Consider the following 27454-nt stretch of genomic DNA (forward strand, 5'->3'; position numbering starts at 1 on the left):
GTGTCTACCACGAGCATACCAGTATTATCCTATAATAACAATGCATGTAGGTATACTTAACACTTTTATCTCGTTATTTAACGCGTAGTTATTTGTTCCTTAGAAACCGTATACCCAAAGGAATTGCAAACCTTTCCTTGTAAACAACTATGCATAATGAATATCTCCTTTAAAGTATATCTTATGTGTGTACCACGGACGAATTGATATCGAAAAGTATTTTATTTATTTCGTAGATGTCTGATGATATATAGGTGCGGTGAGAATGAATTCTATCTTGTAAAGTATCAAACGAATGCAATTTTTTTTATTAAAACTTCAAACTAAAATCGTATAGCCATCTATATTTCATTTCCCCATTTCTTTGTACACAAGATAAAATATAATCAATAATAATTATGTAATGTAAGTTTAATTTGTTATTACTTACATTGTTGTTTTATTTTAGCATCAGTTTTTTCTTTGCCATTGTCATTTGTGTAGGAAGATTCATGTGTTTTCATCATTGAAATTGATTCTGACAGTGGTCCTAACAAAAAAAGTAAATTGATAAAAGATTTTATTTTAAAACTATTTTAATTTAATAGATTACCCGTCGGAGCTTTCAATTTCTCCAACTCTTGAACATCCTGATCAATAGCCTGAAAAATATACATACAATTAGTATGCTATTTATATTATATATTTTTCAATTGATTATTATTTTGATTTGATGAATTTGGTCATTAGCGTTTCATCAATACAAATTATTATAATTCAATATTAATTTTATTGATAACTTATTATATGTATGAATAAAAATAAAAATAATAAGTTTATATTTATTGTGTAAGTAATCTTGCATATTGACCTGGTTATTAGTTGGAGTAATAAAAAATATTACGACGTATTAATAATAATAATAGTAAGTATTATTAGTATTCAATAATAATTTTAAATCTAATTCAAATATTAAGCATTTTTTATTTTATGGATGAAAGTATTAAAAATTATAATTATTGTTTATTTTTGTATAGAAACATATTTATTTAATATGATTAAATCGACTACCAATGTTTGTTATAAAACTTAACACAAAATAAAATAAAGAAATAAAATTAATTAAAATATTATGTAGAGTATTTTACAATTTTGTTTTTTTATTATTATTAAATGATATTAAATGATAAATAATTGCAAATTATGCACGTTTATTTTAAATAATATAATTTTAACATTACAATTTATAGTCTTAAAACACGCGCCCAAAAGAAATTTCTATCTAATTTATCTTAAATTCATATTATACTCATGAAAAATAAAAGTATTTTTATATTATTATAAATTTATCATTTATAAGTATTATAAACTATGGTGCGTGATCGAAAAATAACTAATTATATTTTTTCAAAAATCAAGAAATATTTTTATGCAAGAGCAATAATGTTGTTAGTTTGTTATATAATTTGTGAGATATTTTATTTGGAGTTATCATTTCAGAGTTATTTTAATCAAAAACCTTAATATATGATATTGAACATCTTAAATAATTGAAAATCTTTAAATTCTTATAAAATTAAATAAACTAAAACTACAGAACAATTCTCGCCAGTTTCAGCGTTCTCAGAACAATAAGATTATATAATATTTTGGCATAATACGAGATAAATAAATGCATAATATTAAAATATATTAGCAATTCGATGTATTTGTTTGAAGTTCAAACATACTTTTGACCTACTATATTATACAATTTACATAATTTCACATACGTTATCTATACATTTTAGAAATCATACAAACTTAAAATAACTTAATAGAAATAATGAATAATAATTATAATAATAATAGAAAAACGAAATAACAAAAATTTAACTTAAAACTTAAACATAGTTATTTTTACCTAAAAAATTCCTTTCAAATATTTTCTAAATAACATATCGCATATTGTATGCGTTATTAAGTTTATCACAAAAGCAGAAATAATTATTATATTAATTTATTAAACTCTTACTAAATTAAAAGTTTAAAACTCTTTGTTTTGTTTAAAAGATGAATTAAATTGTTTAAAATTCATTTTTTCCAAAAACATATCATTGGTGTGATAAAATAACTGGTTTGATTTAAACAACGAACAAACTTTTATAGATCTTTAACATATTATTGCTATAAAATGAAATTTCCTTTTTTAGTGTATAAAAACTTTTTTATTGTATAGTGTAAATCTGAGTTTCGTGAAATTATAGAAACTTTTATTCGAAATTTTTGATTTTTATTTATAAAATATGACTCTGAAAGTTTGAAATATTATCTTCTAAATAATACATTTTTAGCTACCTAACTATATAAATATTCTTGAATGAAATTATAAATGTTTGTAGTTTTTATTCTTAAATTTTAAATTTTAAAACTATAATATACACTACGATAAATTCGTATAAACTGTATTGGTACTATCTATGTATATGAGATTAAAATGCAATTTTATTGTATGATTTCCTTGTGGCTTTATTATGCAAGTTTTTTTTTTAGCACACCTATTTAAAATTTAAACATTGAAGATACCTTGTAACATGTACAAGGTATCTTCAATACATCATCGGATTAGTGTAGAAGATGGGATTGGTTTCAATGAATATATGATTATTTATGAAATTTCATTTGAAAGTAGTTTTTAATTGATATACGTGTACTATAGAAATCCGCCTTAAACCATTGGTAGGTTGTGGTGTGAAGGCGGGATTGTCGTTTAATATATTATACATTTATCGTCGACTGCATCGATTCGCCAATTTCGTAGATGCATTGATAAAAGTATAAGTATATATTATACACAATTGTCGGCCAAAACCTAAACCAACAACATACTATAATATTATATTATGCTGTAAACTAAATATTGAAGATGTAACACCCATCATCAATTACACGGCCATTGTATAGACCTTGTATTATGTGATCACTGATCACCAATCAAGGTTACATAATATTAATAATACTTTAGAATGACCAAAAATAAAACTCAAACGTTTATTTTATTTCTGTAATATCAAACTACAAATATTTTTTTTGTGTGTTTGATTTTACCTTACATAAAACATTTATTATACTTGTATACTTATACTTATTTATTATACTTAAGTAAGATATAATTATTTGAAAAAAAATTAATACATTTTTTACATAAACAAAATTATATTGTTCTATAAACTTACCCGAGAAGCGCTATTTTTGAAATCAATGTCCTGTGGAATATCTGAAAATTAAAAAAATATATTTATATATTAAAATGAATTTTTGTGTAAAAGGAATCAAACAAATTTGGTGGCTGCTAAACATTATTAAACGTTTAAAAAGGAGAACATTGTGAGAATCGAAATATCATGTTTGTTATTGTACATACTTCATAATATATTAACATATTTTTATCAAAATAAAATAAAATCCTATACTAATATATCCTGTTAAGTAAGTAAAATATTTTGGTGGTGGTGGGGGGGGGGGGGGGTAGAGCACCAAGATGAATATTAGTTCTATATCTTAAATATATGTTACTGCGGTTTAGGTTTAGCACAATAATCCCATCTTGACGCTTAAGGTCAGCAACAACAGCCTTTGCACGAGAGTGCGTCAAAATTCTTGTTTTATATTTAATATTAATAATAAGTCGATTATTTGTATAAAACACGCTCGAAATCAAAACAATTCAAACAAAAATCATAGAATGAAGTGTCTTAAAATAATAATTATCACGATATAGTAATAACATGTATCTACAGCGTTAGAAAATTAATAAATTTATCATTTCAAAATCAAAATATCTCGATAAAAAAACTAATATAAAGAATAAACCAATTACACATTTTCTTATGAATTTTAGTATTTAATATTAATATTGTCTAGAATAATAATTAAATTTATGTTCTCCAAAACTATAGGTAATAAATTTGAAGAATTTATATCAAAATTGCCTTAAAAAAATGATAACGCACCGCTCATTGTTTTCTCTTTTTCATTTATACCTACGCATAATATAGTGAATTTGAGTTCAAACAGATCAACCTTATGATATTTTAGTTTTATGGTGAATTACACTTTTATCAAACTTTGAGCTAGGAATATCGACTGTAATTTTATATTAGAATTTTTATGTTATTTTAATTTTGATGCAAGTATTAAATGAGTATATAAATTATTACTTTTTGAAAATCCGTGTATTTCATTTTAATATTAAAATATAACATAATATACATTTGATATTACAAACGTAGATACTATTCTTAAGTTCAAAATACTAAAGCTTATAACATAAGATTAGTTCTGCTAAACGAAACATTTACTACTTTGCGTATGGGTTAGAGAGAGGAAACAAGTATAGTGCGATCCAATCCTCAAAAGAATACTACTCTGGCCTTCAATATTAAATTGCTCGGAAATTTATTTTTCAGTTATAGTTGCTCGTAAAAAAAAAAAATTAAATCATAATATGTCATATACAAAATTAGTAAGAAATATTATTACCTAGGGCGCTAAATCTCTAAATACGAGTACGTCTCTGAATTTAGTATGATATGCAATTATTAACTATGTAGCCTATGTATTCAAGGTAATTCTTTAAAAGAAATTAATTATCTCGAAAAGTTTTAAAACATTAACTAAATAATATTTTTAAAATATTTTTTTCAATTTTTTGAGTACAATATAGATATATATTTTAAACATACATTGTTATCACAAATTAAAAATCGAAAAACTATAATGATAAAAAGTAAAAAGTATTTTTTTTTGCAAATATATTAGGTATTTGTTTCAAATTGATTTAAAATTAAATTTATATATAAAAAAAAAATGTTATTACTTTTTGATTAAATTAATCGTGCACCATAAAGTACTTCTAAACAACTGGTACTCCAGTTACACAACTTATCCAAATTAAAAAAATATATTGTTAATTAGAATTATTGTTTTATGAATTAATTATAGTATAGAATGAAAAATATAGTCGCATATTTGATAACGGTGATCGTATCGTATACCCGAAAGCAGCTTAAGCTATTTTAGTTGTACATCACAAATATTAAGCAATCATAGAGTACAATTATTCGAAATAAAACATTACACAACTTAATGGCCGATTATAGTTTAATGTGTATTACATATAAATATTTTAATTTTCTTTAAATGCGATCAAATTTTATCATAAATTTCTTGCATATACCACACAGACATACTATAATGGAACAACTCGTAACGAGATTAGCGAAGGGAGACCACGATTACTCAACACCGGTTTCGCGTATCCTTGTAATAGTCTGAGATTTTATAAAAAAAAAAAAAAATGCGTTTTTGGAAGTCGTCTGACATTAAAACAAAATTTACACAATACATACAGTTTCAGACGTATTTTTTGTTGACGTACACAGCTCTACTCAAATAATTTTACTTTGATCTGTGCCTACTCTTTATAATATCACGTATTCAGACAAACTTCGACGCGTAATGTTACATCGATTCATATCCTAGGCTTAGACTTAGTACTGAAGATGATTAACGATTATAGTTTCGATTTCAGCGTGGGCAAAGATCTATAAAACTTGTTTGTCCGCAACCTCTGAGCGCTCGTTCTGCCAAAACAAATGTCGTCGGACCGCTTTCGTAACGATCTGACATAATAATTGTAATAATATTAATAATACTATAATGCGACTGCGACCTTTCTGTTCGGACGATTCTGCCTCCGTTATTATGCTAAACAAAAAAAACTGGTATCCCCCGTTTTTTACGTTTTTATACCGCATGAAGATACACACGCATACACTCGGTCTTGCGTATATAAATACGGGACGTATCCACTATCATCCTCACAAACTCATTGCACACTGATCAGCGAGTATCACAGAATACAAACGAACAGAAACTCGTCAAAATGCAGGTAAGAGTTGAAGATACAGAAATCGAAATTTTTTCTACACCGATGATTATAATCATCAGCTACGACGACTATCTTTGCTCACGTTTTGTGCTTTTACACAGGTCACTTTGGTCGTATCATCATTGCTGTTAGCCGCCGTTGCGGTCAGCGCCTACCCCGCAGTACTGAATCCAGAATCCAGAGCCGCCATCTTGAGCCAAGATTCGGGAAACAACCCCGATGGTACCTCCAAGAACAAGTATGTAAAATGAATTTTTTTAAAAAAACACGTACACGCAGGGCAATTTTTTAAGCGCGCCAGTCTCATATTTATGCGCACTTTTAAATAATTTAAAACTCTCGGTGAAATCACTTACATAGCATTACTCATCTGATAAATAGACCAAATATTAAGAGATCTATGTGAAATTTGTGCATACCACAATTTGTTGCGTACTTACAATATTTTTAGCCGCTAGTAATGAACCTATCATAGGATAATTTTTCGTTTTAACTTTATTATTATTATTATTTTCGTTTCCATGTTAATAATTAAAAATAAAAAATTATTCCTAACCACGCATTATATTATACTACGGTGCTCTTATTTCAGTTTCCAAACCGAAAACGGAATCAAACAAGAACAAGTCAGCTACTTGAAACCAGGACCTGAAGGACCCGTAGTGGCTTTCCAAGGAGCAGTGGCATATGTTGCCCCAGACGGCCAGACCATCCAAACCGGATACATCGCCGATGAAAATGGTTACCAGCCATACGGATCTCACCTTCCCACACCACCACCAATCCCAGCTGAAATCCAAGAATCGCTCAGACTTCTCGCCACTCTGCCCAGCACTCCCGAACCCATTTACCAATAGGGTACTGAATTTGTAGCCTACTTCAGCCATTATCCGCAACACATTTAAAGTGATTTCCAAGCTCCAACTATAGCTTTGTTAATATTATTCTTGTACCGCTCTCCTGTCCATAATATGTTACCATGATCTCGTCATTGCGATTTGTTGTCGATGGCGATAAGGTTACATTTTATAATTACTATTTCTATTATTGCTACTTTATCTCCATATTTATGATTATATATTATAATCATCATAAACGTACAAGTGTGTTATATATATATATATAATGTATAATATAATATTAATTGTATTATATAAAAAATATATAAATATTGTATTTTAAAAAAATGCCTTTTTATTTCGTCATTTTTTCACCTGAGTTTTATATTTCTACTCAAAAATACCGACTGGCTGCTGGTATAATATTAAATTATTCGCAAAATATTATTATATAACTCTATGCACCCGAAGGTTCCAAGTTTGAACAAGGACTCATACTAAAAACTAAATAATGATAACCTTTTTTTTATGAGTACTATTTCTAAATTTCAGAAAAATATAATTATTTAAATTATGATTTTTATAGGACAAATTGTATAATTATTATATAATATACAATTTTATTATAATATTTGATTGCATCAACAACTCTATCATTTAATATTTTGAATTATTCATGATTCATATGTATATAGTACCTATTATCCATTAATAAATAATTGATCTACCGTAATGGAACAAATATAAACATATTGTGTATTTAATTAAACTATATATTTCTATATTGTTAAAGGTTTGAGTTTATTTTCAAGATTTTGTATTTGCATTGATTATTTAAATTGTTGATGAAAAATTCAAACTCAGATTCCTTAGAATTAATATTTTAAATTATGTCATAATGTAGAAATTTAGCATAGATAATACATGCAAGGTGTATTTGATATCCATATATAGGCCAGTAAGATTTATAAGCAGAAGAGTTGATTCGTTTTATGTTAATATAATATTCGTTTTATAAAATATATTATATAATGACGTAGTTAGTAATAAAAACAAAATAAACAAAATCATATTATACAGCATACAATGTATTTCTATACTATAATTTATTTCAAGAATGTCTGATTTGTCGTTAATGAAATAAACCTGAAAATTAATCTGCTATATTACAAAAAATAACTGTTTGATTACATTTAATAGTTGATTAGGTAATTTAAAAAGTTTTAAGTCTGGTAAAAAGTATACATCAGGTATATTATATGAATCGATGATTACAAAAACGTCATGAGTCAGTTGTTTAAAACTTTTGGATAATTGATAAAACTGTATAATATGAATAATTTTGGAAAAAATAAATACTTTATTAAAATATATCATATACTTACTATACAATTAAAGACGTTTTTACACCCAACGCACAGAAACACATGACTATAGTATACGTTTTTAGTTTTTACTAATATCTTAATTTCTTAATATTATGTGACTCGTGACATTTCTGCAATTATCGATTCATACATATATAATAAAACATATAATTATAAGATAAATTATTTTTAAGTTTAATCTTATTACCTTGATTTAACTGAAATTCAAACCATTTTTTCCGTACTAAGAAAATATATGTATATATTCGTACTACGAAATAAAAACATAATAACGGAAGTGAGGAATACATATAATGTATTAATATGACTTTTTCTCGATTTGATGTGATTTTTTGAAATGTTCTCAACAGTTATTGATCCCAAATAAGTTATTAATTTCGTGTTTCAAGTAAGTAATAAAGTAAGTTATCAAAAGAAGTTGATTTAATAAAATTATTCTTAAATTAAAATGTTTTTATTTTAAATGTGAGACATAGTAAAAGAAATATTTATTTCTTATATTTATAGTATTTTCCTATTAATATTTTAATGGAAGGAACTACAACCAAATGATTAATTTATAATTAAAAATTTTTGAGGACGTTACTGCATTAAACATTCTACATAATACATACGTATAGTGACGAATAAAAATAATTTTAAGAAACATTACCCGAAAAAGAACTCAAATGTTGTATAACACTGGTCTAAAAGGCGAATGCCGTATAATGTATAATATATATATATATATGTGTTCAGTAGAGTAGATAAATATTTTATTGAATAGGTTGTGTCTTACTCTTACACTCATATGGTTTACCAGGTGAGTTGACCTTGGTTTTCAAGTGATAAAACTGCAACCTATATTATTATACAATTGTGTACATGATATAATCACCAATAACTGGTCATAATAATTATTATTTTATAATATCACATATTAATACAATATTGTTTAAGATAACGATAATGATGCCCATACTATTATTATATCTGCGGGACGCTAAGAAATTTTGAAATATATAGCTAGTTTATCTTACGTTTTTAATCTATACGCAGATAATGATTTTCAAAAAAGAATATTATAAAAATTAATTTTTACATTTTAAAAAGTACATATTTATCTTGGGTTTATTCGTTTTATTGAATTCTACTGTTTAAAAAATAGATAGGCTTATTAAATTCGCTAATTTTAATAAATTTTTCCTGTTCATTTTTGGACATTTAATCCTACATAAATTCTGACACAAAGTGTCTTTGGCCATTTTTAATGTTTTTTATTGACAATCATAAAGTGAATAGGGCATAGAAATTTTAAATCTATCGGGTTTTGTTTGGAAATAAGACATCCTCATTTGAACGCCAAATAATTACAGCGTCGGGCAACCGCATTGGCATGCAATAACTGCGTTAATTTGTACATAAAAATGTCATATATTATATATGTATAACATAACATAACATGGATAATATATAGCTGTTAAAATAAATAAAAATAAATTGCCTTATTTTATAGTGTACAAGGGAGTTACAATTTTAAATGAAAGGTTAACGAGGCGCGTACGCCTGCAAAATTCACACAAAAATCTTTTTAGCAAACGATATTATTGTTGTTTTAGAAAAGTTTAATAGCCCATTATATAATGCCTGGAAGAGTTAAATTATAATATAAAATAATAAGATTCAAGCGTTTATTTAATGGACTCATTTTTTAAAATAAAAATAAAATGTGCTATTGTTTATTTTATTATGAGTTTGTATTATATATATTATTATTATTTATTTAAGTGTTTGACTAACCTACAAAATGAAAAAAAATCCAATCTTTAAGTAAAAATAGCGAAACAAAAATCAATTTCTGTAATACACAAAATTAGTATTATACCTAGTTTCGTAACTAATTTATGAATTAACTATTAATTAGTATTAAACGTATATAATATATTATATATGAATAGTAAATACCAAATAAACCAATTACTTTTTATGGTACAGAAAGATGTACTATGTTTATCAAATGACATTTTTCTATTTTATTTGTTGGCTTCCAACCAAATTTAAATATGACTTAGTTGTATAATATAAGAAAAGTGAACTCAGAAAAAATATTATACGATAAATTGAAACTGATACTGTGTGGACTTCTAATTGAAAATACATTTTTCCCCCTTTAAATGAGAAGCAAAAAAAAATTTGCGATTGCCAATCTCGAAGATAAAAAAATAAAAAAGTAAAGAATATTGAATATTCATTTGCATGCATTTTATTGTGATCACAGTGACTAAATATCTAAAAAAAAAAGATATTTTTTTAGAAGCATAAAAATAAGTTTTTTCGACAGGTAATTATATCAAACATCAAATACATAATATAATATCTATGTCCTACATATTATTTATATGCGATATACCTACAATTAAATAACAACTTTTAAAGTGGAAATATTTTTATAAACATTGTTTGATATGATGACAATAGTATGGATCAGTATACTTTATGTATAAAAATAAAAGTTAATTATTTTGTTTTTAACGGTTTGATAATTATTAATAAACACGCTTCTTCCTAATTAATTAAAATTAAATAACGATAATTGCATTTTTACGCCAAACTTAGCAAACAAGTGTATAAAAACAAAAAACTATAATATTTTAACAAACGTTAATTGTGTAAAATGTAAACATGTCAACGTCAAGTCTTCAAATGCATATTAATGATTTATATAATTTTTTACAAATTAAAATATTAACCCATTTTTTCAATTTATATATAATATTTAAAAATAATTTGAGTACCTACGGTTTTTACTAAAAATAAATAATATTAAAAGTATTTTATTTATTTAATGTGAAGATCGGCTATAATTATCAAAATCAGTTCCGTAAAATACAAGTATGCAATCAATTAATTTACAATATGGTGATTTCTTATAATAGATATTTTCATAGTCAGTTTATGAGCTTGTTTTAAAAAATAATTTAATATTTTTAAGTAAAAAATACATACTTTTACGAAGTAAAATCACGTTTCAAAGTTTTATAATCACGTTCACTTAAAATTCGCCGTCGATAAATAATAATAATAATAATTTTAAACAAAAATAATTGATTTAGGAAATTCAAAATCAAAAATTGTTAAATTATCACTTTATATAGGTAATTTAAAATAATAATAAATTCAAAATTACGATTTATTTCGAATTCAGCCGTCAAAATCTTAGATGACATATATGGAGTAAATTAAATCTCAGTACAAACAAAATGTCTTAAGTCGTGGCTACTAACATAGTCTGGGTACGTGATGCTATTAAATTATAATATGTAAACAACGAGGACGAACGAAAAAATATAACAAATCCAGGTCGGTGTGACGTCCCAGTAAAGGCTGAACATTTAATTTCCTGTCATTTAGGATAGCTACTTGTTTTTTAGGAAAATGCCACGCAGCAGTGACACAGCAAAATAATACAATTATTTTTAATACCATACGCATATAAAACGAGTTTGCGTGGGGTGATTCTTTAATATATGATGTGTTTACTTAAAACACTTACACGAGTACACGAAAGTGCATTATTTCAAAAAATGTTTTGTATTGATCGAATTTTCCTACACATAAATTAAAGATAGATTAAATTTGATTTTTAGCAATATGCAATTTTCAGTTGTAGCCCAATGTAATATTGTATAATACGTATACCTAGACTTGGACATCATAATGCCAACGGTAGTTTTTCTTTTAATACGATGTCGCTTACAACATATCAAGGCCCCATATCAAGTAACTCGGAGGTCCAATATATATTATATATTATGTACTTTTAAAATATTGACATATGTTAGCGCCACGACCATTAAATACCTGCCTACTACCTAATCGCCGCGCGACGACACCGCTTGCAATCTCATCTTCCTTTTCCCCGCACTCCACTCCGTCTTTTATGTTAATTGTTTAATTATTATAATAGTATTGCTATCTGTATATTTATTCTCTTTGTCTCTTATTATATTATTTAATTATTGGTCGGCCTTTTTCCGCAGATGTTTAATATCATATTTCTTTTATTTTGTTATCTTGTCTCATATTACTGATGTCACTTATTATTATTATTATTGTTATTATTCTGCGGCCAACGCCCTTTTTACTATGTCTTCTTGTTGGTCGTTACGTGCCGTACGTACGTTTGTTGTTCTTTTTCCGCTATTGCAGCGTTGTACGTAATTGCTTTAAAAATTGTTTGTTGCTTTTTTTTTCGTTAATACTTTTGTAAGTCGCATTGAGCGCAAGAACTTGTGTGTTATTATTATTATTATTATTATTATTATTCGGTGATCTACAATCACCTATGTGTAAATTGTGAGGACACAAAATAAAGCCCTCATACCACTACACATTTTGTAAGTTTATTTGCCACATTATCGCCTCATTCATTTCACACATCATAGCATCTTCCGATTACGGTGTGTCGCTGGTCCATCATCGTATCATCATCGGTATTGTCGTCGCGTAAGTCCGCCAGCAACTACTCTGTTGTGTGAGAAGCCGCCCAGGTCGTCGAGTGCGTTCAGCCCGGGTCTTCAGCGGACCATCACATACCGACGTCAAGTAGTTTTAAGTTTAGTATTAAGTTGTGTCCCGAAATTGTACTCTCTGTGATCATTGCACCAGACCGGATCGATCACAGAGAACCCCCCCCTATAACTAAACTGCATCATCCTAATTCCCAGAGTTGTTAAATACTCCAGTCCCGTTCCTTGGTGTCGTCGCGCACATAGAGTTGCCTATCCGTGCGATTCGAGGCGTTAGGTCAAGGTTAGGTGTTAAAATATTATTATTGCGGTCAGTACACTTATTATTGGGCGCGTACATAGACCAATGGTCTGCAACTTACAGGCTATCAAGCTTTTTTTAATTAGTGCGAATATCTGACAAATGCTATGATATTAAACATAAAGATACTTAATACTCGTATAAATATAGATAATATATAGATGTATATTGAAGTTATTCTTTAGTAAAATTATTTTGTACCTTTGGTATAACAATGGTGAAATAAAATAATAAAATGATTCTTTTCTCTTTTTATTAAATCTCTGTATTCCTTCCCAAGTATATTTTACCCATAGTAGAAAAAGGTTGGAAATCCCCACATATAGGACATTATATTTATAGTTACACAGTTGAATAGTTTTGTCAAGGAAACTGTATGAATGTCCATGGAGGGAGTTTGCTCGATGGTGGTAGTACCTATATATACACATTGTAAAAATGTTCATAATATAGTGTTGACAATCGACTGCAGAGAAAAGTATCGGATTTTATTCGCAAGAACGCCGTGTTATTAGTACTTAAGTCGTCGTAACACGACACGTCCGGACTGCACACTAAGTATCTTACATTTTTGCACTTTTATGTTTTATTTTAGGTTATCCCAAAAAATTGCTATAAATAAAATACGTCTGATGCATTGTTCGAAATGCTGTTATAAAATATTTTTCATCTATAAATTATAATAATAATATACTGCGTACCGTACGTATAAACCAATGAAAAATGTGACATATTTGTATAATATTAAAATAACATGACAAGATTTAATATTTTAAATATAGTCATCAATATGTAACACAAATATGTATTTATTTAAATTAAAAGCTAAAAGTAATTTTGGAAAGTGAAAAATATGTATTAACGTATGTTTTTATTTATAAAAGATGACGTATAGAATACATTACTAACTATTCTCTGGCTTAATATTGACAATAAACTAAAATATAAAATATAATGTAAAAGAACAAAGTATTTTACATAACAATTAACTTTGCGTATCTAGTGTCTACCCAAAATCTTTGTAGCAAATAGCCCATCTGGAGTTATTAATCATAGATTTTTATTATTATATTATCATTTTTGTTGTATATTTATTCACTAGTTATTTTAAAAAGCTAGATTTTCATTCGTTATTTTTAATGTATAATGTAAACATTTCTTAAATTTGATCATGGTATAAAGTACGACCCAAATTTAATCATACATTGGCATACGACCTGTTTCATATTGTTGTTCTATTGATTACTGTAGCCATTGTATACACAATCAAGTTTAAATATTGTATTATTTACACGAATACACATAATATGATTGAATCTAAGTACATACAGATATAGGACGTTAAGGTGAACATCCGAAAGAACTAAAATATTTGATTTTAACTGTTACCGGGTTTATGTGTAATCTACTGATGCATTAATCCGATCATATCAGTCGTGTAACATTAATTACTACGCAATTGGCCCAGCGCGAATTAAAAATTAAGTTTTTATATGGTTTAAATACACCTAACTCCTAGCTTAATTACATAATGCGAATTAACGACTATGAACGTGATATATATGATATATACCATTTTTCTAATCAATATATTATAATGTATATACTATATATATTTAATAAAAATATAATAAAAGGCAGTCTAATTAACTCCATAATTGATTACTACATAATATTTTTAAATTATGATTAGATCAAAAGTTATTACATATTTAGTTATAATTACACATATAAGTTTTTGTGTTAAATATTTCTGTATAATACTATAATAAGTAATACTAAAAGTAATTTATACTCGCATAATACGATTATTACACAACGGTGTATACATCTATTATAGTTACCCATAATATATGTACCTAACTATTATAATCCAATTATGTATACGTTTTTAAAATTTGACATGAATGCACGGATAAAATATAATATAATTTATATATAAATCATATATACCTAGCTGTAATACCATTATCTCCTGAAATTGATACGCGCCTATACATAATTATATGTAAATTATGATAGTATTCAGTGTGATTGGAATCAACAATTTCTGTAGCATTTTTCTGATATCGATTTTAATAAAAAAATTTATTTATTATAAATATATTATTTAATTTTTAAGTTTTCATTCTTTCATATGGAATATATCTACATTGTTTTAACATTAGAAATTCTAGTATATCCTTTTTTATGATATTGTGTAAGTTGGAAAATAGTAAGTGTCTTGTCTATATACAATACGATAGGTATGGGTACATTTGTACATCATATTATATTGACTCAAATATTATCTTGTCCTAATATATACTGAACGTTATCTATCTATTAAAGCTGCAATAGGTATAGCAAATAAAATTACTTTTGTACTACATCAAAATACCCCTTTGAAACAATTATTTACGTTTATTCGCATGCTAGTGCCAACGCTTCAAGGATGAATTTAAACGAACTAAACACCAAAAATAATTAAATCCGTGAGCTTCTCGTTACACGTAAAAATAAAATACAAATTTCTACAAAGAAAAAACGTTTCACGATCATAGTGAGTTGAATAAAAACAGACGAAACAACGTTATATTATACACTTATACATGTAAAATGGAGAGAATGAAAAAAAGTGATTATTACTTATTAAACACGAAGGAATAAAGATAACACATGAGTTATAATATATATAAATATTATAAACTCTGAAGTATGACGGATAGGTACAAACATTACACAGATTATTCATTATTATACAGCCATAGGGACTTTTAAAAAGAGTTATAGCATCATTTTAATCAACAGTCGAAAATTGGAAAAGTTAAGCGTTATATAAAATATGTATTTCATAATATATTTAATGTTTAAATTCAAAACTATATTTCGCATATTATTTTACACGTGTGATAAATTCTTATTTTTGAAATTAAAAAAAAAATGAATTTGTCGATCAAATAAAAATATTATTATGTATTTACACATTTAGCGCAATGGAGTAATATTTTAGTATTCAACTCTTTACGTTTAGTTGGCATATTTAACCATTATAGTATGTATGCTTAGTGATGACTGATTAGATAATAAAAGTAACTATCTATAAAGCGCCATATTCGAAAGTCTATTAATTCAAAAATATATTTATGAATAGTTATTATCTTAATGAAATCGAGAATTAAATTAATCAAATGTTTGTGAGGCTATTTATTATACTTTAATAAAAGTATTGTATAAACTTAAATATATATAGTTATTTAATGTTATTTATTTGAGTCAATACCTAATCGTCAGGGAAATAAAGTTTAAAAATGGTTTCTATTTTTTTAATGGATTGAGTTTTAAAAAAGTACATTAAGAAAAAGTTTACATACTGTACATTATTCATTACTCATATATATATATATACATATATACGATTAGATAAGACTCAAGGTGGTAGTTTTCACTTGAGAAATTTGTTTCGGTGTCGTTTGATAAACCTAAGTCACAGTGACGTAGACGTGATGTTATTTCGTCGCGAATGAACAACTCATAATATGTTTCTACCCTACATATATGTTGAAGTGTATACGCCCACGTGGTTACTAGAAGTCGATTGAATTAAAAGGCTTCTCTTTTCTGGTTCACTATATTTGATTTTGTCGACTAAATTTAATTTAATTTAACTGTGGCATAGCACATACTATACGAGTACAGTATGTATAGAACATTTTTGTTTTGATTATATACGCCCTACACGATTGGCCAAAATATTTTAAGCAATACAAGGAACATTGGGTTAACAAACACTGGATAATGTTACTTGAAACAGTACAAGATAAAAAATAGAAAGATAAAATAATATTACAACCTTGTAAAACAATCAAATAAAGTAGGTAGTAAATATTTTATTTTATACAGAATAATTCATCAAGCATATTCACATCAACTTTTATAGTTTATTTATTTGATTTTTGTATTGATTAATATTATACTTATAAATACCATATTTTAAAATTGTTGAGATTTTTATTGTACTTAAGAAATATCTTGTGGCAATATAAACTTTTGCTTTTTTAAATGAAAATCCATCATTTTACAGTAAATTATTAAGACATATTTTTTTAAATTTTTTGTACCCTATTCAAAATTCGAACGAGACAATGAGTAGTATTCGTAAGTATTTCAGTTATTAACATAATTTATTTAGTATTTATTATACTTTGATCATTTTTATAAATTATAAATGTTAAAAGATTAATATAAATTACTAAAATTTTAAAGTAACCATAGCTCTTTTATCTTCCAGATATATTATCATTTATTATTTTTATTGTTAGTACACAATGTTGTATAATCCAAAAAATATTCGAATGAATTTACACTTTGATACGTAAACATTTTTAGAAAAATTATGTGCTAAAAATTTAGTGTAAAAAGAGGGTTCTCATATTTTGGAAAACAGAAGAAGTAAAAAAATCTCAAAAATTTGAAAATATGATCTTAAGATATACATAGAAATGCTTAAATCGAACTTTGAATATTTGCAATATTGAAAAAAAAGGTGCGTAAGCATGCTCGGAAATCACTCTATGTAGTGCTAATTTAAATGACTCAATTATTATACAATATTATAATGTTGTATAATATTTTATATTGATTATAACTTTTAATATACTCAAGTACATGTGATAATATGAGTTTTGGAAACAATACAAATATTTTGAACACATTTGTGAGAAAACGGTGAACTGAATGAGGAAATGATTAGAATATTATGTAGGTTATGTCTTAAAACTTACACAAATTATGTAGGACATAAGAAAAATTATTGAAATTTAATTTTGTTCAAACGTACATTAAAAATAAAACACAATTATACGGTCGGATTGAAATATCTCAAATTTTTCGTAATCTAAAATTAAATATAGCAGAAATTTATTAATTGAATTTTTATTTCTAAATCGAATATTCATGTATTCTGTAGTATTTAGTTTTAAGTCAATGCATCTCCAACTTATAATAAACATAAAAAATATATTGTATTTAATTGGAATTTAGGTGATTATTTTTCTATTATATCTTACCTAACCATACCAATGGACCTGGGATCCATTAATTGGACTACCTTGTTTTATTCTAATTTTAATATCAATGAAAATTTAAATACGTTCTACTATCATATCGATTATGCAATAAAAAACTATATCTTTAAAAACCGCAGACATAAACTATGTATCTCAATTTGGTTTAGTAATAAATTAAAAACATTAATTAAAGAAAAAAAAGTACATTCCACTTTTAAGATCTTAAAAACCACCGTTTCATTTACATATTGTTCTGATATTCGTAAAAAATGTAATTATTTAAGATACCGTGACTGTAAAGTCTTTATTAATAAAACACAACAATTACCTAGTTAAACTAAACCAAAAATCATTTTGGAATTTTTATCGATTACAGGAATCTATAAATCAATATCCTCTTTTGTGTCATGTAATGAGAAGGAAGCTATTACTGGTTCTGACATTGTTAACCAATTTAGAGAACACTTTTCAAATATATGTAAAACAAGTACTTTAAATAATTCTGAAAATTTTATTTTTGATAACTTTTCATTTAATCTAAATTCATTTAATATTTCTAAAATGGATGTTTTCAACGGACTTTGGTCTATTAAATTGCATTTACATAGTAGTCCCGATGATATTTCGGCTAGGTTTTTCAAAGAAACCTCATTAATTTTATTGGATATTAATACGCTTTTAACGGTAAAGCTCTGGTAGATGTTGTGTACACCAACTTTGAAAAAGCGTTCAATAGGATCGATCATAAATTATTAATAAAAAAATTAGAATCAATAGGTTTTAATAATCCATTGCTTTCTCGGGTAATTTTTTTTTTTTTTAACAAATCGTACTCAAATTGTAAAATATGAAAACTTCACTTCTAATCTAATTAAGGTTTTATCTGATCTCCCCCAAAGAGATCATTTATCACCGTTACTATTTTCTCTTTTCATAAATGACATTGTTAAGGTTTTAAAACATTCGGGATGCTTATCATCTACTTGTAGATGATACTAAGCTTTTCAAAAAATTAAGTGAAGATTCTAACAACTTTCAAGTTGATTTATATAATTTTTATAAATGGTGCTATGAGAATGGTATGACACTGAACATTAAATAAACATTCCACTGTATCAAATTAGTTAAAAGAAGCAACCTCATATTTTGATTACTTTTTGAATAATTTTAGTTAAACCCATAATGATACCATCAAAGACTTTGGTGTGATTTTTGATTCAAATTTGATTTTTAATAAGCATGTTGATTATGGTCGTAATAAGTCATTTATGAAATTAGGTCTTCTAAAACGCATTTGTATAAATTTTACGATAGCTCAGCATTAAAAACTTTATATTTCTCATTAGTTAGATCTCAAATAGAATATGCTACATTAATATGGCATACTGACTACATCGAACAAAATACCAGCCTTTCCTCAATTCAAAATAATTTCTTAAGATAACTATCATATAAATGTAATGTGGAAAGAACCCCTCATTTGAGATATAATATTATCAGTAATTTTTTTAAAATCGATTCTTTAAAAAATAGATATCTTACATTAAATTTAAGATTCTTATTTAAATTATTGCATAATATGATTGATTGTACAGAACTTCTTGAAGTATTAAACATTAAGGTACCTACTCTCGATAAGCTTTTATTTTATTTTATTGTTATTATTATTTTAATATTACTTACTAAACTACATAATATAACTTATAGATTATTATCATATTGTTATTGGAATTTATTATTTAGAAAATAGCTATATTATTGTTCATAGTATTTTAGACATAACAGATAATGTCAATTGATTATTTTAATTCCAAAGTTCAATAATTAAATATTATTAATGATATGATATTTTATTGGTTTATTAAAGAATAAGCAACAAATATTATGCATATTAATAAAATACTATAAATCTACAGCATGCGGATTTTTATCGAAAAAATATTGATCGCTCCTGCAATATAAAGTTCAAAAATGTTATAGGTATGTCACTAGTAGGGATATTATTTAAATATATTCTATCATTTTGATTTTTACTGTAACATCGAATCAAAAAATGACAACAATTTTCAACATGTACTCACGTGTCTACCATAAAATACGTTTCGTTTCGCCAATAAGCATTATAATCAAATACATCAAAGCTAAAATATTCCATCAACAACAGAGAGAAAAAAATGTATACCAACTACCTAGGTACTTTAATCGAATTTTGTGAATATCGCAACGAATATCAATAGACATCATAATATTGAATATTATGGTAGGTATCCGGAAAATTCGTGAGCAGTAAGTGTATTCATTAAAAACACACTATGTTAAATAAAATTAATTTTGATATTTTAGTTCGAAATTCCACGTGTAACAATCGTATTTAGTATACAAATAGATGATGATAATAATAACATAAAATTAATAAAACTACCTTCCAATAAGTGTTATACTTTAGGTGGATGTGGACTACGGATTTGTGATTGGAAAACTGTCTTGGTGATATGGATTTAACCCACAAATTATGAAAATGATCTTGTGATTTCTTTGCTACGGTTTTGAGTTAAAATGTTGTAGTAGACTCCACATGTAAATATTATTTTGTCTCCTGTGGTTTGATATTAGAATAATCACATACGAACCAAATTTAAATTATTAAACAGTATGCAAATCACACTAAGAGATTTGAATTTGATAAGTAAAATAATCAAAAGGTTTGAAATATTTTATTTTGTGATTAAATATAATATTATATTATTTATAGCTAATAGACAAATACACACTAATATTCAAAATAAAATACCGATTATAATATTATTGATTGAAAACACATTTATAAAAATGTTTTTGGAAAATTATAGTTGTTGACTATAATTTTATTGTTTCTGGTTAATCATTTTTTGATTAAATATTTTTGACTATATAGTTTCAATATTGTACTATAAATCCATTACATAGCAACTATTATGATTATATTTATGTATAGTTGTCGTGCGCATTGCTGACCCGAAACAATGATTTTGATGCATAGACAACATCGTAAATAATTATTATGTACGTTCGTTTTAAAAATGACCTATAATAAGAGTATTTTAAATGCAAAAAAATACTACAATCAAAAAGATAACGATGGAACTGAAGTCCGCTGACTATGCCATCGCCATTTTCACAAAACCCCTAATAATAGGACAAACTATGCGTGCTGGTTTCTGTGTAGGTCAGCATAATATTATTAATTCAGGACTCGTAAGTTCGTGCATTTGCATATAAATCTTACTAAGTTGTGTTAATGCTAAGCAAAGACATAGAAATGTGTCCCAAGATCCTACGCATATTCAATTTCTTTTCATTTTTTATATTTTGGTTTATCTTGCAAAATACATTTATTATTTTTGTCAGAATAATGTATAGTACTCATGCAGCTTCATTTACACAATACCGTATAGTAGAACTATCTTTATAAAATAAATCATAATTCATTTAAAAAATTTAAAAAAAATGAATGGCACATATTATTTAAAGCTCTTCTTCTTTGGTTCAATAAATCCATTCATTAACTCATTAATTAATAACCAGTAATATACTAGTATTTTATTATATATATATATTACATGTGTGTTGTGTATGTGTGTGAGTTTAAGAATATTAAAATTAAATTGAAATGCACTTATAAATCATATTAATTTATTAAATGATTTTTACACTAATTCAATAGCTTAAATGCTGTTTCATACTCAGATAGTAGATACTTCGTATGTTTTAAAGTAAATCACAAACGTACGATCATCTATAATAAAAATTAAAAATAAATATGAATTTCGCTACTCATTCTTTTTAAAGCATATTGCTTGAGGTTTGGATTTCAAAATTCAATCAATTTTTAGCTCACAAACTTAAGACCAATAATCTTTTAATATTATAATAATATACGACATACTTATTGGCTGCAATCTGCTACGTGCACTAGATGAAGACTGATCGATAAATACGATACACAATATTAAGTATTATAGTGTAGATACGTCTTAAAGCAAAAATGAGAACTTAACGATATATTATTGTTTTTCCAACTATCGAGAAGTAGTAGTAGTACCTATACATAATATATATGTATATTAAATTAGTGGCAGGATCCTTCCACTGAACCCGGGGGTTCAATATTTGTAATTTAAGTGTTCATAAAAAACTACTCAGAAAAAACATTGTATTATACATTTTTAACCAAAATAAAAACAAAAAATTCAACTATTTCAGAGTACCTATGTAAAATATTAAACTAAAATACTTTAAAATTATAGAAAATGCCGATTTAAATGTTTTATATTTTTGTATGTTTTCCAATTATTTTCAAGTAATTAGGTACAGTGGAATTTTTACTTTTGATTTATCAAAGTAATAATTAGATTCAATTTTCCAGAAATATACCTAGATGTAGTAGACCAGAGAATCTAATTTATTTATACTGTTAAAGTTGCTTACAGACAATAAAAACAGACAAAAAAAAAAAAAAAAATACCAATTAAAACCGTAATTTAAAAGATTTAATAAATTTTAAAACATTAGAAATAAAATAGTTTATGGTAAGCATTAAGCATACATTATAGTTTTGAAAAAGGGATGACGGAAAAAACGATATCTATTTTAATATAAATTTTAGATAATGGCTTGCGGCCGACTATTGTGCAGTAAAAGTTATATAGTATGTATCTAAGTCATGCGAACGAAAATTCTACTCCCACTTACCAACGACACGTAATCGATCGAACGATCATACGCGTGCGTTTCTCGGCGGGTTTTTATCGACCCCTTAAAGTGGAGGAACTCCGTAGGGACTTCCGTAAAACATTGCGTGGGTATTTTCCACTTCGCTTCGATCGTTTTTAGTATTGCGTTTTATACAAAATAACAATTTAATAACTCATTAATAAACATAGGTGTTTAGAAGTATGTTGTGGTATGTTAGGTACCAATAGTTATGTACAGTGGACACCATTAATAAGATTCACGGATATAAAGTTCAGTTGCTTATTAGACTCTCAAAATCATCTAGAACAGTACGGACGTATCCAAATGCATTATAAAAAATTCGGTTGTAAGACTTTTCACTTCTGTTATAAGTGTTATAACTTATAAGACTTTAATTTTGTAAAAAAAAAAAAAAAAATGGCAGAAAATAAATATTTTTGGTTTAAATTTATAAAATAACTTGGTTTTGAAAAGTTACATATTTTATTACTGGTTTCGATTTATATTTTATAATGTTCACATTTCACATTTATCACAATTATCGTAGAATCTAATTTCATTCATTTACTAATAAGTAATACACGTATAAATATTATGTAATATGTATTAAATTAGATTAAAGTTAAAGCAAAATGTGTAATAAAATACATTTTATAATTAAAAACAATTATGTTATTTTTCTCATTTTGCCTACAAGATTCTTTTTATGCTAGTTTTAAAGTGAGAAGTCTTATAAGAGGCGTCTACTGTACCTATAATAGTGAGTAAAATTGATTTATCTTCACAACTATGAAACGAAAAATATCTATTGTTTAAATTCGTTTGGTACTTAATTATAGACACTACATGAGTAGAGTTTTTAATTTTACGGTTGTTAGTAGTACTAACAAATTTAATAGCAACAAACTAACAAAATATTTAGATTTTTTACTTGCAGGTTTTTAATTCGTAAAAAGTAATCTTCGGGTAATAGTATTAAAAAAAGCGATTTAAGTTCGTATTGTCTGCGAAAAGTACAGACTACAGGAAACGAGATTTTGTTTCGTGTTAGAATTAATTATCATTTGTATTGTGAAAGCACGGGACAACGTCATGATATGTGTTGTGAATTCATTTTTAGATTTTTGGACAGTATGGTTAAATTACAAATTTAACGGACACAGTAACCAGATCTAGTCATATACAAATTATCATACCAAACCTAACCTGGTATATCCCCAAAATAATACGAAGGATTTAACTATATATATGTCGTTACATAAAACATAAGTAATCTTTTTGATATATTTTTAAACTTCTACAAGAAATGTAAAACAAAAATCTTTACCGAATGATACAATAAATATATATAGGATACGAGTAAGCTACATTTAGGAATGGAAAGCATCTTAAATACAATCGTACCTAAATCTACTATTTAGTGCATAGTTTTCTAAAGTACTTTGTATCTTATTATGAACATTATTTTTTCCCGGTATAATATTTATAATCAGAAACTAATCAATAAACAAATACTTAAAACTTTTCATTTTTATATTATTAATTAATATTAAGAGTGATGTTATCAATTTATTGTTAATTTACACTGGTCATTTTTTTTGTGGCAGTTGTAGCGGTTGCACTTGTGTAAAAATATAAAACACGTTTTTTGTACTATAGTTTCATGTTATACCTTTAATGAGTTTTTATTACATATAATGTAATGTTTTATACATAAAATAGACCAGGGTATCATAGATAATTGGAACATTTAAGAAGAGAATTAAAAAACTACATAATTTGTACTATGAAACCATTGTCAAACATGTGGTAGATGATTATAATTTTTTCGAATTAAATTATTATCGTATCTATATACATTATTGCACATTTATTTAAACTTTTAGTTTGTTATAGTCTATAGGCTTTACTTATCTAACATATTATATATGACATATTATAATATTGTTTGTTTGATTAAATAATCACTATTAGCAGTTAAATTAATACTATCAATAAAATATAATTAATTATATTTATGTTATACCAATTTTGTTATTTTTTTTTTAATGTTTTTAGTACCTTGTATTTTGTATTTATCCATTAAAAAGTATGTATTTTTTATTTAGGTTTTAAATAAAATTTAAAAAATATTTTGATGATCCATGCATACGTAATACATGCAAATACTTATAAGTGAACTGACTTTAAGGATGAAAGCCGCTCTTAATAACTTATTGATTGATTTTTTTAAACTTTTTTGGATTTAAGTGTATCAATTTTTAATTGGTCATTAGTATCATGATATCATTACCGTTTGTCTGTTTGAGACTTAAAGAGGATTACTAGGAATTGTGAGAACTGAGAGATTTTTAATAAGTTGTTTAGAGTCTTAATTTAGAGAATGTAAATTTAAATTTGAATTTCTATAGTAAATACCTAGGTTATTAAAATAGAGATAGTATTTTGCGCTAATTGTATTACTTGTAATTTGTGCCACATCTAAAAATTAATTTTGGTGATTTACGCCAGGACAGAAAACGAAATGGAATTGTAATCTGCTCCACACTTTTAACTTCAATTGTTTTAATTTACCAGTTAATAAATTTACTAATATAGTAATATCTCATCAGATATACGATAATACCAACACATGTCTAATCTAGCTTAGCCTACTCTAAAAAAAAATATATGAAGACTACAGATAAAAGAAAATTGATAGAAAAAGCTTAGTTTCGCTTTCAAGTTACAAGTATAAAAAAAAGGTGAGTAAGTTAGGTATTATATAGGTATATTGTTTTAGACATATAAAATATAAATATCATTTATCTCGTCCGTTTAATTCACAATCCTGTCAAAGAATATATGTGAACCTATACCTATATTATATTATATATATTTATGTATTTTGTATGTCTTATTGTTTTAATACATTTTATGAGAATAAGATTGACGCTATACAAGTAAATAAAAACCAACAAAATGACTGAAATACGGAATATTAAATGTGTACATAATTGACACCATATATTTTATGAAGTACATATATACATTACATAAATATTAAATATTCTGGTGCTCGGATAATGGATTTTTATACAACTCATATGTGTTTGATCCTTTGAATCTCTCTTCCAATTTTCAGGTTGACGAAAAAAGGTAATACATTTCAGTCATCCCTTCAGTGCAACTACGATTCCAAGACCAATAATATTGTATTGAACAAACGAAAATACATATATGGACGTGTGCGCGTATAATAAATCACAAAATCAATGTGGCTTTGTCTCGATGCCAAGCAGGCGCAAATTTTATAGGTCCTACGATTAATCCGTTTGCCCGTCAACGTAAAAGGTCAAGTTTTTATATATTTTCGTGTAAACGAAAATATCGCAACATGTATTACACCAGTCATCACTATATAGGGAAGGAACATATGCTATATTATATATCTGTTTACTCTACACAAAAAGTCATGTCACGAACGCGTTGGCGAACGGCTTGTACGTTATACAGAGACGGATCAACGTATATTTCATGTATGTAGACATATTTTGTACATCCTACAATACCCTTATAAAAACCAAAATTAAATTCTCTAAATTTGAATAAAATATTTAAACTATGTATACTCTTTAGAATGGTATGAACTGAAAAATGTCCAACTGGAGAGAACTAGGTACGCACATAATAACCATATATATGCAGGTGTACTGGAAACTAAGACTTCCAATAAATATGTTATTTTTAAGAAATCGTTTCTATAATTAGGTCAAAGATAAAGCAAGAAACTTTATTGGCATTTTATCTGTATTTATATATTTATTTTAGTTGACCATTTATAAATGATTGTTACTTGAAAATAACTGAAAACAATAAACATACTTTACAAAAAAGGTAAGTACACAGAATAACATAAAAATAGAATAAAGTACAGAAATTATTTTTTTGAGAGCAATATTGACCATATTTGAATTTTGTATTACTTAGCAAAAATGCATGCTTTATTATATTATGTATTTTATTTTTATTATTATATGTTTTAAAATTTAAATAATCTTTACTTATTTCTATTTTGGCGATTAAAAGTATTTTTAATCCGTATTGACATTAGAATAGGTACAAATAACAGATGGCCATACTTTAGTTTGTGGCACTTTTTAAATATTAATACTTCAAATGCAGAATAACTTTAATAAATAGTATACAAAGTATAATATTTAGAATAATTATCTTTTTCTTTGTATTCATATTTTATTATATACAGAATTTATAAATCTAATTAACTACTATATAAATCATATAAAGTCAGTATTGAAGATATTACAAATTATTCATAAATAAAATAATTTAATAAAAAATCTAATTCTATAGATATTATTTAAGGCTCAGTTTTAGTTGACATATTATGATATATTTTTTATAGCATGGTAAAAAAAAATATTTAATGCTATCACTTTTTTAATACAGCTAGTTAACATTTCATTTCTATACACAATTTTTTGAATGGGTCACCTAAGTTTGAATAGTAAACTTTTAATTGAATTTAAAGATAATAGTTGTTTGTTATTAATTATTAAATTTTTTTAGAAAACCAGTGTTATCCGGAATTTTGGAAATTGTATTTAGATACACTCTGCATTGTTAAAAAAAATGTAATTTATTACGGTTATTCATACTTATATGTTTTATAAATTAGAACTTAAAAAGAAACTCACGGGAAACAATTATTTGTGTAAAACTCCA

The 27454-nt window shown here is 25.8% G+C and overlaps 2 protein-coding genes across 4 annotated transcripts in view; one reads left to right on the top strand and one right to left on the bottom strand.

The window, feature by feature from the left end:
• LOC114125876 (uncharacterized) overlaps nt 1-27454 on the bottom strand; it is an 82704-nt gene that overhangs the window by 20876 nt on the left and 34374 nt on the right. For all 3 annotated transcript variants that reach the window (XM_027989669.2, XM_050199510.1, XM_027989668.2), the window contains 3 exons: nt 3195-3235; nt 593-641; nt 431-529 (listed from right to left, as the gene is read on the bottom strand). In XM_027989669.2, coding sequence (XP_027845470.2) covers nt 431-529; nt 593-641; nt 3195-3235 — 189 coding nt within the window. The remainder of the gene's footprint in view (nt 1-430; nt 530-592; nt 642-3194; nt 3236-27454) is intronic.
• On the top strand, nt 5772-7131 carry LOC114125877 (endocuticle structural glycoprotein SgAbd-4). The gene is made up of 3 exons (XM_027989670.2): nt 5772-5911; nt 6013-6149; nt 6504-7131. The coding sequence occupies exons 1-3, from the start codon at nt 5906-5908 to the stop codon at nt 6766-6768; spliced, it is 408 nt and encodes a 135-aa protein (XP_027845471.1). The 5' UTR covers nt 5772-5905; the 3' UTR covers nt 6769-7131.

The sequence above is a fragment of the Aphis gossypii genome, chromosome 2 (genome assembly GCF_020184175.1).
Source record: "Aphis gossypii isolate Hap1 chromosome 2, ASM2018417v2, whole genome shotgun sequence".
Classification (NCBI taxonomy): Eukaryota; Metazoa; Arthropoda; class Insecta; order Hemiptera; family Aphididae; genus Aphis; species Aphis gossypii.